Below are 17,676 nucleotides of genomic sequence, written 5' to 3' on the forward strand. Positions count from 1 at the left end.
GATGCAGACTTCTTCTGTACCACTGCTTGAAGAAGGTGTCTTCCAGAACTGGCAGTAGGACTGGGAGTTGAGCTTGACTCTATCCTCAACCCGAAAGGCCCCACAAGCTCATCTTTGATGATACCAGCCCCAAACCAGTACTCCACCTCCACTTTTGCTGGCGTCTGAGTCGGACTGGAGCTCTCTCCCCTTTACCATCCAGCCACGGGCCCATCAAGACTCACTCTCATTTCATCAGTCCATAAAACCTTAGAAACAATCCAGTCTTGAGATATTTCTTGGCCCAGTCTTGACGTTTCAGCTTGTGTGTCTTGTTCAGTGGTGGTCGTCTTTCAGCCTTTCTTACCTTGGCCATGTCTCTGAGTATTGCAACCTTGTGCTTTTGGGCACTCCGTGATGTTGCAGCTCTGAAATATGGCCAAACTGGTGGCATCTTGGCAAGCTGCCCGCTTGACTTTTCTCAGTTCATGGGCAGTTATTTTGCGCCTTGGATTTTCACACGCTTCTTGCGACCCCTGTTGACTATTTTGAATGAAACGCATGATTGTTCGATGATCACGCTTCAGAAGCTTTTGCAATTTTAAGAGTGCTGCATCCCTCTGCAAGATATCTCACTATTTTTTACTTTTCTGAGCCTGTCAAGTCCTTCTTTTGACCCATTTTGCCAAAGGAAAGGAAGTTGCCTAATAATATGCACACCTAATATAGGGTGTTGATGTCATTAGACCCAACCCCTTCTCATTACAGAGATGCACATCACCTAATATGCTTAATTGGTAGTAGGCTTTCGAGCCTATACAGCTTGGAGTAAGACAACATGCATAAAGAGGATGATGTGGTCAAAATACTCATTTGCCTAATAATTCTGCACGCAGTGTATGTATATATATATATAATATATATATATATTATAAAGGAAATGGACATTAGACAGTGGAAATCTGTGCTTTTGGTCTGACTGAGTCCCAAATTTGAGATCTTTGGTTCAATCACCGTGTCTTTGTGTGACGCAGAAAAGGTGAACGGATGGACTCTACATGCCTGGTTCCCACCGTGAAGCATGGAGGTGTGATGGTGTGGGGGGGGCTTTGCTGGTGACATGTTGGGAATTTATTCAAAATTGAAGGCATACTGAACCAGCATGGCTACCACAGCATCTTGCAGCGGCATGCTATTCCATCCGGTTTGCGTTTAGTTGGACCATCATTTATTTTTCACAGGACAATGACCCCAAACACACCTCCAGGCTGTGTAAGGGCTATTTGACCATGAAGGAGAGTGATGGGGTGCTGCGCCAGATGACCTGGCCTCCACAGTCACCGGACCTGAACCCCAATCGAGATGGTTTGGGGGTGAGCTGGACCGCAGAGTGAAGGCAAAAGGGCCACCAAGTGCTAAGCATCTCTGGGAACTCCTTCAAGACTGTTGGAAGACCATTTCGAGTGACTACCTCTTGAAGCTCATGAAGAGAATGCCAAGAGTGTGCAAAGCAGTAATCAAAGCAAAAGGTGGCTACTTTGAAGAACCTAGAATATGACACATTTTCAGTTGTTTCACGCTACCAACCTGACTCCCAGTCCAAAGAAATCCAGCCCATACAACTTTGACCAATCTCAGCAAGCTATGCCTTACTGATGCAGTGCTTTTCTGCATTTCAGCTACCTCACCCAGTGAGACTGAACCACCAGGTGAGATACACCCCCAAGTTCACATCACCAAAATATATATATATCAAATTGCAATAGGGCCCATACAGAACACCCACATATTCTTCTGCCCACTACATGGTAACCAGAGCTCTGAAAATTGGCAGGAATGGAGGGTGAGGTGGTAGAGGAGGCCAACTGCACACCCGCCTCCACACTACATTCGTATAACATTTTATGTGAAATAAAAGAAAATGGTGGGGGGTGAGGCTCTTTTCTATGGAAAGGTTTTTAATCAGTTTTTGATATCTGCAGCATGAAGACAAGCTTCAGATATCAAACACTCAGTGGCATCAGATTGCATAGAAAAAATCTACACAGACAACAAATAAGGTAACTTCTTCCTAGTAAAACCTATTTACTTAATTGAGAATGTAAGGAATTTAATAACAATCACGCACAGGAGAACCTCTTCCTCACAACTCCCTCCTCCGTTCTAGCTTTATAGTTATGAGCAGGCTAGTTGTATGACCTCATGGGGGAGAGGGGTTATGGGACCTCCTGCTACAACTCCATTCTAGCAATGCCTCCCGCTGACCAGGCTAGCAATACTGAGACTAGGAATGCGAGTTGTTAGAAGAGACCCGTAACCCCCCCCCCCCCCCCCCCCCCCCCCCCCCCCCCCCCCCCCCCCCCCCCCCCCCCCCCCCCCCCCCCCCCCCCCCCCCCCCCCCCCCCCCCCCCCCCCCCCCCCCCCCCCCCCCCCCCCCCCCCCCCCCCCCCCCCCCCCCCGAAGTCAGAAAATCTAGTCTGCTCACTAACTATGAAGCAGGCTAGAATGGAGTTGTTAGGATGCGGTTCTCCCTGTTCTTGATATTAAATTCTTTACATTCTCAAGGAAACTTTTTTAGAACAATGATTCCAGAGGAGGAACTCCTTCTAAAAAACGCTACAGCTTATACTACTGGCTTCTGACCTCTTCAGCTTATATTACTGATAATAGAGGAGGACCTCCCTAACACAGGCATCCTCCAACTACGGCCCTCCAGCTGTTGCAAAACTACAACTCCCAGCATGTCCGAACAGCCTACAGGTATCAGCCTATAGCAGGGCATTATGGGAGGTGTAGTTTTACAACAGCTGGAGGGCCGCAGTTGGAGGATGCCTGTTCAAACACCTCTACTGCTTATATTACTGATAATAGAGGAGGACGTCCTTCTAACAACTCCATTCTAGCTGATTCTATAGTGAACGGGCTCTAGATTACTGACTCCAGGAGGAGGACCTCCTTCTAACACCTCTACAGCTTATATTACTGATAATAGAGGAGGACCCTCCTTCTAACACCTCTACAGCTTATATTACTGATAGTAGAGGAGGACCCTCCTTCTAATACCTCTACAGCTTATATTACTGATAGTAGAGGAGGACCTTCTCTAACAACTCCATTCTAGCTGATTCTCTAGTGAACAGGCTAGATTACTGACTCCAGGATGAGGACCTCCTTCTGCCCACTCCATTCTAGCCTGCTCTGTATAGAAAGACTAGATTACTGACTCCAGATGAGGACCTCCTTCTAACACTCTACAGGTTATATTACTGATAATAGAGGAGGACCTCCCTCTAACACCTCTGCAGCTTATATTACTGATAATAGAGGAGGACCTCCTTCTAATACCTCTGCAGCTTCTAGCAATAATAGAGGAGCACCTCCATTCTAACAACTCCATTCTAGCTGATTCTATAGTGAACAGGCTAGATTACTGACTCCAGGATGAGGACCTCCTTCGCCCACTCTATTCTAGCCTGCTCTGTATAGAAAGACTAGATTACTGACTCCAGGATGAGGACCTCCTTCTAACACCTCTGCAGCTTATATTACTGATAATAGAGGAGGACCTCCTTCTACACCTCTGCAGCTTATATTACTGATAATAGAGGAGGACCTCCTCTAATACCCTCTGCAGCTTCTAGCAATAATAGAGGAGCACCTCCTTCTAACAACTCCATTCTAGCTGATTCTATAGTGAACAGGCTAGATTACTGACTCCAGGATGAGGACCTCCTTCTAACACCTCTGCAGCTTATAATTACTGATAATAGAGGAGGACCTCCTTCTAATACCTCTGCAGCTTCTAGCAATAATAGAGGAGCACCCTCCTTAACAACTCCATTCTAGCTGATTCTATAGTGAACAGGCTAGATTACTGACTCCTGAAGGAGGACCTCCTTCTAAAATCTCTAAAGCTTATATTACTGATAATAGAGGAGGACCTCCTTCTAACACCTCTACAGCTTATATTACTGATAATAGAGAGCACCTCTTTCTAACAACTCCATTCTAGCTGATTCTATAGTGAACGGGCTAGATTACTGACTCCAGGAGGAGGACCTCCTTTTAACATCTCTCCAGCTTATATTAATGATAGTAGAGGAGGACCTCCTAACAACTCTGCAGCTTCTAGCAATGATAATAGAGGAGGACCTCCATCTAACACCTCTGCAGTTCTAGCAATGATAATAGAGGAAGGCCCTCCTCTCTAACAACTCTATTCTAGCTGATTCTATAGTGAACAGGCTAGATTACTGACTCCAGGAGGAGGACCTCTTACTAACAACTCTACCGCTTATATTACTGATAATAGAGAAGGACCTCTGCTAACACTCCATTCGAATATATTACTGACTACAAAGTGTGGACCTCCTCCTAAAAACTGCATGTTAGGGCCATGCACACAGACGTGTGCCCTTCGAGACATAGCGTTCATGAGCAGGCCATATGTCCTAGAGCGGCATCAATCATGTCCCATGATAATACGAGTCTGGGGCGGTAGTCCCGTGGGTGGCCCGACGTGCACTGCGTTATAGTAAACTATGAAGCTATGCGCTCTGGACATATGCCCTGCTCCCGGACTGTATATCTCAGATGCATATGTTTATGTGCATGGACCCTTATTAGAATAGTGGGAGAAATAAGGTTCTCCTTCTGGAGCAGTAATATGGTAGAATAGGATGTTAGGAGGAGGGCCTCCTGGAGCCAGTAGGATATGCTTTAGAGGTGTTAGAAGGAGGTCCTCCTCCTGGAGTCAGTAATCTAGCCCTGTTCACTATAGAATCAGCTAGAATGGAGTTGTTAGAAGGAGGTCCTCCTCTATTATCATTGCTAGAAGCTGCAGAGGTGTTAGAAGGAGGTCCTCCTCTACTATCAGTAATATAAGCTGCAGAGGTGGCTAGAAGGAGGTCCTCCTCTACTATCAGTAATATAAGATGTAGAGTTATTAGAAGAAGGTCCTCCTCCTGGAGTCAGTAACCTAGTCTTTTTATACAGAGCCGGCTAGAATGGAGTGGGCAGAAGGAGGTCCTCCTGTATTTGCTGTGGCTTATTGAGTTAATATTGGTCCTCTCTGAGAAGTCCTTAATCTAGTCGGCTGTGGCAGATAAAACGGTGAAATTAAAATACATGAAGGGTGTGCTCATGTGGTCGGCGTGGTTTTTAGAAGTGGCATTTTGATTGACACTTGTGTGTTTTATTGGCAAAACCACACAGCCATAATGAGAGTGTTAACAGAAAATGGCGCGCTGTGTGAACACAACTGTAAAACTCTGAATTTGATCATGTCGGCTAAGAATTACATCATTGGTGTAGGAAATTATAAACCAGTCGGGCCACCCTCCCCCGCCATTCCTCCTTATTTAGAACTGGTGTAAGTGACTTGGAAGGGGAAGAAGTCTTAGATTTTGCCGCAAATCACCTTTGCGAAAAAATCTGCACAAAAATACACCAAAAGGTCGTATATATTTGAAATAAATGACCCCTTAGTTCTATTTTTATGTATTTGTGAAACCAAGCAGAATGGAATTTTTTCTATTGCATCGATAAAAATATATATGAAAAAATTATATAGGAAATTCATAAATGTAGTAAAACAGTTTCCGGAATTAAGAATGCAAAGAATTTATTAAGTAACATGAAGAACAGGAGGACCTCCTCCTAACAACTCCATTTCTAGCCTGCTTTCTAGTGAACAGACTAGATTACTGACTCCAGGGGGAGGACCTCCTCCTAACAACTCCATTCTAGCCTGCTCTACACTAAACAGGCTAGAATACTCACTCCAGGGTGAGGACCTCATTGTAACAAACTCCATTCTAGCCTGCTCTACACTGAACAAGCTAGATTACTGACTCCAGGGGAGGACCTCTTTGTAACAACTCCATTCTAGCCTGCTCTACACTGAACAAGCTAGATTACTGACTCCAGGGGAGGACCTCTTTGTAAACAACTCCATTCTAGCCTGCTCTACACTGAACAAGCTAGAATACTCACTCCCAGGGTGAGGACCTCATTGTAACAACTCCATTCTAGCCTGCTCTACACTGAACAAGCTAGGATTACTGACCTCCAGGGGGAGGACCTCTTTGTAAAACTCCATTCTAGCCTGCTCTACACTGAACAAGCTAGAATACTCACTCCAGGGTGAGGACCTCATTGGTAACAACTCCATTCTAGCCTGCTCTACACTGAACAGGCTAGATTAACTGACTCCAGGGGGAGGACCTCATTGTAACAACTCCATTCTAGTCTCAACCATACATGAGGAGGCAGGTTACAGATCAGAGAGAAAAGCAAAGAGCTTCAGAAGCCAGAAAGCAAGGTGCCCTGGAGAAAGATAGAGATACAGAGTCAGACTGCAGCAAGCTAAGTACAGCAGAAAGGAAAAGTTTCTATTTAACCTGATAGCACAGCAGAGCTAAGGAGGAGTTCAGATGTAGCAAAGCTGAATGTGTTTGCCTGCCAAAACTTATGCCAAAGCTTGCTGGTGACCAAGATAAAGTTGGAAGATTGTTCCCTGATGTAAGTTTATCAAGTAAAGCTGTTGTTGTTAAAGGGTTTCTGTCACCCCACAAAAGTCTTTTTTTTTTTTTTTTGGATAGTTACATTCCTTATAGCGCGATATAGGAGAATATAATCTTGTCACTTACTTTCATGCGGCCGTTTCTTTAGAAAACGAAGTTTTATAATATGTAAATCCGGTCTCTACCAGCAAGTAGGGCGTCTACTTGCTGGTAGCCGCAGCAGAAAACCGCCCCCTCGCCGTGTTGATTGACAGGGCCAGCCGTGATTCCTCCTCCCGGCCGGCCCTGTCAGTATTTCAAAAATCGTGCGCCTCTGTTCATTCGCCGCAGGCGCTCTGAGATGAGGAGGCTCGTCTCCTCAGAACTCCCTCCAGTGCGCCTGCGCCGATGACATCACCGAAATAGAAGACGTCATCGGCGCAGGCGCACTGAGGGAGTGCTGAGGAGACGAGCCTCCTCATCTCAGAGCGCCTGCGCCGAATGAACAGAGGCGCGCGATTTTTGAAATACTGACAGGGCCGGCGGAGGAGGAGATCACGGCTGGCCCTGTCAATCAACACGGCGAGGGGGCGGTTTTCTGCTGCGGCTACCAGCAAGTAGACGCCCTACTTGCTGGTAGAGACCGGATTTACATATTATAAAACTTCGTTTTCTAAAGAAACGGCCGCATGAAAGTAAGTGGACAAGATTATATTCTCCTATATCGCGCTATAAGGAATGTAACTATCCATAAAAAAGACTTTTGTGGGGTGACAGAAGCCCTTTAACTTCAATACATGTCTGGACTCAACTCATTTCTTCATCCCTTCAACAACTATCCCTTGCTCTGCAGCGGGCGACCATGCCTGGTCATATCCAGATAGGAACACCGTGACACGTGCACAGCCACGCCTAAAGGGACATTATAGGCTACCCTTACACCACTCTGGCATTCCTACATCTGGGTATCACCATCTACTTAGGGGGACTCCGTCCTCTCGTTGCTGAAAGTGCAACTGGCGTCACGACAAAACTCTCATAACACCTTAAAGGACCCCTAGAGCCTGGATTTTTTTCAGGCCGCCGGCCTGGCAAGCTCATAGAGACGCGATGGTTGCGGGTTCGCATACTACTGCGTAGGTGAAAGACGAAGACCTCAGCTCCCCGCTTCCCCCCGTTCTAGGCAAGGTCGGGAGTCAGCCCTCACCTCAGTATTGATCACATTTGGTGTGTTTTTTATTAATCAGATTCTTTAGCGTTACATCATCACCAGGTCCATCTTTTCCATCTCCCTGCAGAGGACTGAGAGACGTCGCCGACCTGTCAAGGTTTCGCTTATAAAATATCTGTGGCTCAACCATAACAAGGTAATAAATACAGTCCTCAACCAAAATCTACGAAAGTCCTACCAGCCCCCCTCCCCCATCTTCTTACGGGTTGGGGTCACTTTCAGACCTCGGTATAATAGTTATAGCGCTGGGCTGCGTACCCGGAGCATCCAGACTCACATTGGCTTTAATCTTAATTTAAATTATTACCTTTACACTGGCTCTAGAAGCTGCTGCTTGGCATTGAGTACTGCTGCTGAGCCTACTTCTAACCAACGACATTGTAACAATTAACCAAAGTCACCTAAACATGTCCCATGAGGGTCAATGTAGATACGCAAAGGGTGGGACGTTGGCTGCCTTAAACCAATGGTGGGAACTGAAGGGTGCAGCGCTCGTTCATCTCGACTCATGGGTTTTCTAATATCTTTATGGGGTCTCCAGTCGAAATCATTGACTCTAGTTTCGCTGATGTGTGTTCCTCAGACGTTTTCATTTTTTATTTCAGATATCAAAGGTAGACTTTCTGGGCAGTAATTTCCGGCTGGCAGACTTATATCTGAACCACAATGACCCTCTGTGATATTACAGGTACAGGTCTGAAGTGACTACATATTTTTCATCCTGCGTTATACTCCAGAGCTGCCACTCACTATTCTGCTGGTGCAGTCACTGTGTACATACATTACTTATCCTGTACTGATCCTGAGTTACATCCTGTATTATACTCCAGAGCTGCACTCACTATTCTGCTGGTGCAGTCACTGTGTACATACATTACTTAACTTGTACTGATCCTGAGTTACATCTGTATTATACTCCAGAGCTGCACTCACTATTCTGCTGGTGGAGTCACTGTGTACATACATTACATTACTTATCCTGTACTGATCCTGAGTTACATCCTGTATTATACTGCCAGAGCTGCACTCACTATTCTGCTGGTGGAGTCACTGTGTACATACATTACTTATCCTGCACTGATCATGAGTTACATCCTGTATTATACTCCAGAGCTGCACTCACTATTCTGCTGGTGGAGTCACTGTGTACATCACTTACATTACTTATCCTGTACTGATCCTGAGTTACATCCTGTATTATACTCCAGAGCTGCACTCACTATTCTGCTGGTGCAGTCACTGTGTACATACATTACATTACTTATCCTGTACTGATCCTGAGTTACATCCTGTATTATACTCCAGAGCTGCACTCACTATTCTGCTGGTGGAGTCACTGTGTACATACATTACATTACTTATCCTGTACTGATCCTGAGTTACATCCTGTATTATACTCCAGAGCTGCAATCACTATTCTGCTGGTGCAGTCACTGTGTACATACATTACATTACTTATCCTGTACTGATCCTGAGTTACATCCTGTATATACTCCAGAGCTGCACTCACTATTCTGCTGGTGGAGTCACTGTGTACATACATTACACTTACTTATCTGTACTGATCCTGAGTTACATCCTGTATTATACTCCAGAGCTGCACTCACTATTCTGCTGGTGCAGTCACTGTGTAATACATTACATTACTTATCCTGTACTGATCCTGAGTTACATCCTGTATTATACTCCAGAGCTGCACTCACTATTCTGCTGGTGGAGTCACTGTGTACATACATTACATTACTTATCCTGTACTGATCCTGAGTTACATCCTGTATTATACTGCAGAGCTGCACTCACTATTCTGCTGGTGGAGTCACTGTGTACATACATTACTTATCCTGCACTGATCCTGAGTTACATCCTGTATTATACTCCAGAGCTGCACTCACTATTCTGCTGGTGGAGTCACTGTGTACATACATTACATTACCTTATCCTGTACTGATCCTGAGTTACATCCAGTATTATACTCCAGAGCAGCACTCACTATTCTGCTGGTGCAGTCACTGTGTACATACATTACATTACTTATCCTGTACTGATCCTGAGTTACATCCTGTATTATACTCCAGAGCTGCACTCACTATTCTGCTGGTGGAGTCACTGTGTACATACAATACATTACTATCCTGTACTGATCCTGTGTTACATCCTGTATTATACTGCAGAGCTGCACCTCACTATTCTGCTGGTGGAGTCACTGTGTACATACATTACTTATCCTGCACTGATCCTGAGTTACATCCTGTATTATACTCCAGAGCTGCACTCACTATTCTGCTGGTGGAGTCACTGTGTACATACATTACATTACTTATCCTGTATGATCCTGAGTTACATCCTGTATTATACTCCAGAGCAGCACTCACTATTCTGCTGGTGCAGTCACTGTGTACATACATTACATTACTTATCCTGTACTGATCCTGAGTTACATCCTGTATTATACTCCAGAGCTGCACTCACTATTCTGCTGGTGGAGTCACTGTGTACATACATTACATTACTTATCCTGTACTGATCCTGAGTTACATCCTGTATTATACTCCAGAGCTGCACTCACTATTCTGCTGGTGCAGTCACTGTGTACATACATTACATTACTTATCCTGTACTGATCCTGAGTTACATCCTGTATTATACTCCAGGATGTAACTCAGGATCAGTACAGGATAAGTAATGTAATGTATGTACACAGTGACTGCACCAGCAGAATAGTGAGTGCAGCTCTGGAGTATAATACAGGATGTAACTCAGGATCAGTACAGGATAAGTAATGTAATGTATGTACACAGTGACTCCACCAGCAGAATAGTGAGTGCAGCTCTGGAGTATAAACAGGATGTAACTCAGGATCAGTGCAGGATAAGTAATGTATGTACACAGTGACTCCACCAGCAGAATAGTGAGTGCAGCTCTGGAGTATAATACAGGATGTAACTCAGGATCAGTACAGGATAAGTAATGTAATGTATGTACACAGTGACTCCACCAGCAGAATAGTGAGTGCAAGCTCTGGGGTATAATACAGGCTTTGATCATGTGTGGACATTATGAAATGTCTCCATCTATTTCTTGTGCTGTAATTCTGTCGACCTTTAATTGCGATCTCATGGTCAGACATTTGCGGTGTCTTTTTTCCCAGTATGGCAGAGTCATCTAGCGGCTGCAGTTAATTTGGTTGCATATGGCGGTGTGTAGAGAAGTGATTTATCTTGAGCTGTGAGATAATCCTTCTTTCAGCTCCACTTTCTTTCATGGTCGGTGGATTTGCTTTGATTTCTTTACACTTTCCATTAGAAGGATCAGAGTGAAGATGGGAGCCGGGTGTCAGATACGTCATTGCTCAGACCTGTGCCGGCCCGTCCGGGGCCACTTGCTTCCACTCTGTTTTATAGCAGTCGGGGATTGATTTAACCCAGGGACGTATGGAGGGTTTCTGTTTTCTGAGCCATTATCTGGGTTTTGGAAGCAGACAGTGACACTGAGTTTACTGACCTCATACGGGCAATGGGGGAGAATGAGAGTAAGGCCTCATGCACACCAAATGTTGTTTGTCTCGTGTCCGTTCCGTTTTTTGCGGATAGGATGCGGACCCATTCATATCAATAGGTCCGCAAAAAATGCGAACAGCACACCATGTGCTATCCGATCCGTATGTCCGTTCCGTAGCCCCGCAAAAAAAAATAGAACATGTCTATTCTTGTCCGTTTTAGGCATTGTTACAATGGATCCGCAAAAAAAAAAAACAGATGGCATCCGGATGTCATTCGTTTTTTTAAGCGGATCCGCAATTTGCGGACCGCAAAACACATACGGTCGTGTGCATGTAGCCTTAGGCCGAGTTCACACGAACGAGTGTGACCCGTGCCTGTGCTGCGGCCCGCAAATAGCGGGCCGCAATGCACGATCGCCGGCCGTAGGTCAGCCGCATCGGATCGCGGACCCATTCACTTTAATGGGTCCGCGATCCGGCGTTCCGCTAAAATATAGGACTTGTTCTATCTTTTTGCGGAACGGAAGTACGGGACGTAACCCCACGGAGGCACTCCGTAGTGCTTCCGAGGGGTCCCGTCCCGTGCAGCCGTCCGCGATTCCGGATTTGCGGACCCATTGAAGTGAATGGGTCTGCATCCGTGATGCGGATTCACACGGAAACTGTGGCCGTGTATTGCGGCCTGCGATTTGCGGGCCGCAATACGGCCACGGATCACACACATTCGTGTGAACTTAGCCTTGCACAGTGGAAGAAGCAGGTCCCCAGCAGCACATAGTATTTCAGGAGAGGGCTGTGCTAATCTTGTGGGAGGTAACAAACTGCGAGATACATAGTGGAAGGACAAGGGTCCTCAGCATCACAGAGTATTTCAGGACAGCAGTGTGCTGACATTTAGGAAGTTGCGAACTTAAAGTTATTTCATGGAAATAGCAGGGTCCCCAGCAGCACAGAGTATTTCATGAGTCGGTGATGGTAATTTTGTTGGAGGTTGCTGACTGTAAGTTACGCAGTGCGAGGAGCGGAGTCCCCAGCAGCACAGAGTGTTTCAGTAGAGGATGGTGCTATCTTGTGGGAGTTCCCAGAATGAAAGTTACCTAGCAGAAGTGGTATTGATCCATCAGAAGCACAGAGTATTTCAGGAGAGGAGTGTGCTGATCTTTAGGGAGGTCACACATGGAGAGTTGCATAGTGGAAGGTGAAGGTTTCCCCAGCAGCACAGATTATTTCAGGAGAGGAGTGTGCTGACATAGTGGGAAGGGGGGCGGTCGCAGACTGAAAGTTATAAAATGGAAGGGGTAGTGATCTTCCAGCAGTGCAGAGTATTTCAGGAGAGTGGTGTGTACTGATCTTTCGGGAGACTTGCATAGTGGAAGGTGAAGGTTTCCCCAGCAGCACAGAGTGTTTCAGTAGAGGAGTGTTCTGATATTGTGGAAAGTTTCAGACTGAAAGTGGAAGGGGTAGTGATCCACCAGCAGCACAAAGGATTTCAGGAGAGGAGTCTGCTGATCTTATGGGAGATTCCAGACTGAAAGTTATATGGACAAAGGGCCATGGCCCCCAGCAGCACAAAGTATTTCAGGAGGAGGTGTGCTGATCTACTGGGGGCCAGTAACCTGACTGTGATGACGGCAGGTAGGACGTATTCCTTGGGGTGTTCTCCTGCCTGGCAGTCTCTGATTTCCTGTAGATGTCTCCGTCCTGGTGATCTCTTCTTTCTCTCTCTTATTTCCAGGATCTCTGAGGCATCTGACTTCATTGCATACACTGATGCTGAATGACAACCATCTGACGATCTCCAGGCAGCCGTGAAGGAGCTGAAAGGAATGACAAACCTCCGCGTTTTAAGTAATCGCTGCCCGGATCAGTTCTGTATCTGAAGCGCATGTTGACTAGTATCCTGAGATCAGATCATTCTGTAGTGGAAGATGTGGACACCCCGCAGCCTAAGCCCCGCAGCCTACACCCCGCAGCCTACACCCCGCAGCCGTCAGTGCCGGTTGTGTAATCACTGGAGTGTAGTGCGCAGTGTCCCAGCGCAGAGTATCTTCATGATATCTGATTCAACGTGGCCCCTGAGCTGTACGCGCCTTTAGTGAGCTACATACTAACGGGTGCTGGTATTCAGAGCAGAACAAGCGCCGTAGTTTGGACAACATAAAATAAGCAGTGAAATCATGTGAGACCTCCCTGGTGATCTGGAGTAGCGGAGGACTTCCCTAATGGTCTAGGGCAGGCATGCCCAACCTGCGGCCCTCCAGCTGTTGCAAAACTACAACTCCCAGCCTGCCCTGAACAGCCTACAGCTATCAGCCTACAGCAGGGCATTGTGGGAGTTGTAGTTTTACAACAGCTGGAGGGCCGCAGGTTGAGCAATGCCTGGTCTAGGGCTTAGGTTTTGCACTTTGACATGTAACCCGGAGCTACACTTCTTGTCCTTAGGGGGTACTCACACTGTCCTCATGATGTGCAGCACTCTGTGTAGTCCTAGTCTTGGGGATACTTTGATGTAAGTTATTTGGGGGTCTTTGGCTTAGGGTACATTCACACGACCGTATGACGGGTCCGCATCCGTTCCGCAATTTTGCGGAACAGGTGCGGACCCATTTATTCCAACGGGGCCGCAAAAGATGCGGATAGCATACAGTGTGCCGTCCGCATCCGTAGTTCCGTTCCACGGCCCCACAAAAATATAGAGCATGTCCTATTCTTGTCCACAACCGCGGACAAGAATAGGCATTTTCTTTATAGCGCCGGCTACGTGCGGTGGAACACACATGGCCGGTATCCGTGTTTTGTGGATCCGCAGTTTGCAAACCACAAAACACTTATGGTCGTGTGAATGTAGCCTTAGAAACATTGTGAAACACTGGTCAGGGTTATTGGATGCCTAGTGTCCGCTTCTCTGATGGTCTAGGACAGTATTTGTAAGTCAAGTAATGCCAAGGTTTCCACAAGTTGGGATAATGCAGTATGCCGTACATTATACCAGATTACTAACATAGTGTGTACCCCCTGGATAGCGTATGGGGAAGTGGAATTGTAGATACCAGATGGTCTAGGGCAGGGATGGCCAACCAGTTGCTCTCCGGCTGTTGTAAAACTACAATTCCCACCATGCCCCGCTGTAGGCTGAGAGCTGTGGGCAGTCTGAGCATGCTGGGAGTTGTAGTTTTGCAACAGCTGGAGAGCCGCAGGTTGGCCATTCTTGGTCTAGGGAAATGAAAGGATTCTTTTACCATCTTCATTAGTTCTCCAGGGTAATGGAAGGGTTCATGACAGTCTCCCTGGTTATCTAGAGTATTGGAGGGGTTGTGCCAAGCTCATTGTTGTATAGGGTAGAGAAAGGGTTAATGCCTGGCTCCATAATTCCAGATTTCCTGGTGATCTGGTATAATACAGTGGTTAATAGCAGCTTCCCTCTTGGTCTAGGGCTGTGATGGCTAACCTCCGGCACTCCAGCTGTGGTGAAATTACAACTCCCAAGATGCACACTTGCTTGGCTGTTCTCAGAACTCCACAGAAATGAATATAGCATGCTGGGAGTTGTAATTTCACCACAGCTGGAGTGCCGGAGGTTAGCCATCACTGGTCTCGGGTAGTACAGAGGTTACCAGCTTCTCTGGTGTTCTAGGGTAGTAGAGGGGTTTATAGCTGATATCCTGGTGGTCGAGGATAGCAGAGGGGTTTATACCTGATATTCGGATGCTCGAGGATAGCAGAGGGGTTTATAGCTGATATCCTGATGGTCGAGGATAGCAGGGGGGTTTATACCTAATATCCTGGTGGTCGAGGATAGCAGAGGGGTTTATACATGATATCCTGGTGGTTAAGGATAGCAGAGGGGTTTATACCTGATATCCTGGTGGTCGAGGATAGCAGAGGGGTTTATAGCTGATATCCTGGTGGTCGAGGATAGCAGAGGGGTTTATACCTGATATCCTGATAGTTGAGAATAGCAGAGGGGTTTATACCTGATTATCCTGGTGCTCGAGGATAGCAGAGGGGTTTATACCTGATATCCTGGTGGTCGAAGATAGAAGAGGGGTTTATAGCTGATATCTTGGTGGTCGAGGATAGCAGAGGGTTTATACCTAATATCCTGGTGGTCGAGGATAGCAGAGGGGTTTATACCTAATATCCTGGTGGTCGAGGATAGCAGAGGGGTTTATACCTGATATCCTGGTGGTTGAGGATATCAGAGGGGTTTATACCTGATATCCTGGTGGTCGAGGATAGCAGAGAGGTTTATAGCTGATATCCTGGTGGTTGAGGATATCAGAGGGGTTTATACCTGATATCCTGGTGGTCGAGGATAGCAGAGAGGTTTATAGCTGATATCCTGGTGGTCGAGGATAGCAGAGGGTTTATACCTGATATCCTGGTGGATAGCAGAGGGGTTTATACCTGATATCCTGGTGGTTGAGGATAGCAGAGGGGTTTATACCTGATATCCTGGTGGTTGAGGATAGCAGAGGGGTTTATACCTGATATCCTGGTGGTCGAGGATAGCAGAGAGGTTTATAGCTGATATCCTGGTGGTCGAGGATAGCAGAGAGGTTTATAGCTGATATCCTGGTGGTCGAGGATAGCAGAGGGGTTTATACCTGATATCCTGGTGGATAGCAGAGGGGTTTATACCTGATATCCTGGTGGTTGAGGATAGCAGAGGGGTTTATACCAGATATCCTGGTGGTTCAGGATAGCAGAGGGGTTTATACCAGATATCCTGGTGGTTCAGGATAGCAGAGGGGTTTATAGCTGATATCCTGGTGGTCGAGGGTAGTAGAGGGGTGTATACATGATATCCTGGTGGTCGAGGATAGCAGAGGGGTTTATAGCTGATATCCTGGTGGTAGAGGATAGCAGAGGGGTTTATAGCTGATATCCTGGTGGTAGAGGATAGCAGAGGGGTTTATACCTGATATCCTGGTGGTTGAGGATAGCAGAGGGGTTTATAGCTGATATCCTGGTGGTTGAGGATAGCAGAGGGGTTTATACCTGATATCCTGTGGTTGAGGATAGCAGAGGGGTTTATACCTGATATCCTGATGGTCTAGGATAGCAGAGGGGTTTATACCTGATATCCTGGTGGTCGAGTGTAGTAGAGGGGTTTATACCTGATATCCTGGTGGTCGAGGGCAGTAGAGGTGTTTATACCAGCTTCCCTGGTGGTCTGTAGTAGTAGAGAGGTTAACATCAGTATCCCTGGTCATCTGGGGTAGGTAAAGAGATTAATGCCGGCTTTCTGTTGCCTAGACAGTGGAGGAATTAGTCCTCTGTCTACATACATGCACAGGGCTCCATTCACCCGGCATATGGCAGCTTGTCCTGTTTGGCATATTGTATGTCGGTCTGGTAGGCATCATATATATTTTTTATTTGTATACAATGGGAGCCTCTGGCCCTTGTATGCTGCTGTATGGCTGTATAGTGGGATACACTGCAGAAATCCTACCGTATACCTCTGATGGAAGGCAGCAATATGTGAACAGAGCCTTAATGTCAGCTTCCTTTGTGGTCTATGGTATGGAAGCAGTTCATGCCAGCTTCCCTGGTGGTCTTGGGTAGTGGTCTACCCTGTCAGGATTAGGGGTTTTGCACCACTACTTATGTTTCTATGCTTTTCAGGACCATCGTATAGCCGGTCGACAGCTACTATGGGCCCCTCAGATTCGCTGAGCAGGCACATGATAGCTTACGTGGCAGTCTGCATCCATCTCATATCTCTGTCTGCCTCTTCCTGTGTAGATCTATTTCATAACCCGCTGGAACAAGACGCCGGTTACCGCCATACCGTCATCCACCACCTTCCCTCGATGCAGCTGCTTGATCGTGAACGTAAGCGCACCCTCCTGCCTGTTACCAATTCTTCCTAAAAGTACATTCACAACACGTCAAACCCCACGTGTCTAAATGGAAACAGATCCGCTGCCCACGGTTCACATATTTCTGAAACAAGTGACAAAGTGCAGTGACAACCGACGGCGGATTTGTGAGATCAGAATGCAGAAAATCTGCACAATCCCAGGCGGCTGCTTTGTGTTGTTTAAATCCTGTGTGGCAGTAAATTTACATCCCTCTGCCTGTACGAGGCGAGACAATGGGCCCTGCATGACACGGGGGGAGGGGGGTTATAAAGTTTTATAAACTGGATATTTTAGGAAAATTACAAAAACTCCAACCCCCCCCCCCCCCCCCAATCCTATATGCAGCTGGCTGTGTGCACAGGGGTGCATCAGGGAGGGACCCCCCCAAACTCTTACCACAAGGGCGGAAGAGACAGTTGTGTCTGTGTATGCTGCCGCATTAAAGGGAATGTGTCGTCGGTTTTATGGTGTCCTAATAGTGACTTCCTTAAATTTGTATTAAAACAGCTCCAGCGCTTGCCGATGAGTCCTGATATTCATGAGCTCCTGGCTTTCTCCGCCCCCTGCTGCTATTTCAGTTGAAAAAAACTGTCA

The 17,676-nt window shown here is 46.6% G+C and overlaps 1 protein-coding gene across 1 annotated transcript in view; it reads left to right on the forward strand.

Moving 5' to 3' along the window:
• Nucleotides 1-17,676, forward strand: part of LRRC72 (leucine rich repeat containing 72) — a 41,826-nt gene that overhangs the window by 13,515 nt on the left and 10,635 nt on the right. The window contains 7 exon segments of the mRNA XM_040434064.1: nt 7,781-7,815; nt 7,818-7,849; nt 8,319-8,384; nt 8,386-8,401; nt 12,948-13,001; nt 13,004-13,060; nt 16,964-17,053. Coding sequence (XP_040289998.1) covers nt 7,781-7,815; nt 7,818-7,849; nt 8,319-8,384; nt 8,386-8,401; nt 12,948-13,001; nt 13,004-13,060; nt 16,964-17,053 — 350 coding nt within the window.

Source organism: Bufo bufo, chromosome 5, assembly GCF_905171765.1.
Source record: "Bufo bufo chromosome 5, aBufBuf1.1, whole genome shotgun sequence".
Classification (NCBI taxonomy): Eukaryota; Metazoa; Chordata; class Amphibia; order Anura; family Bufonidae; genus Bufo; species Bufo bufo.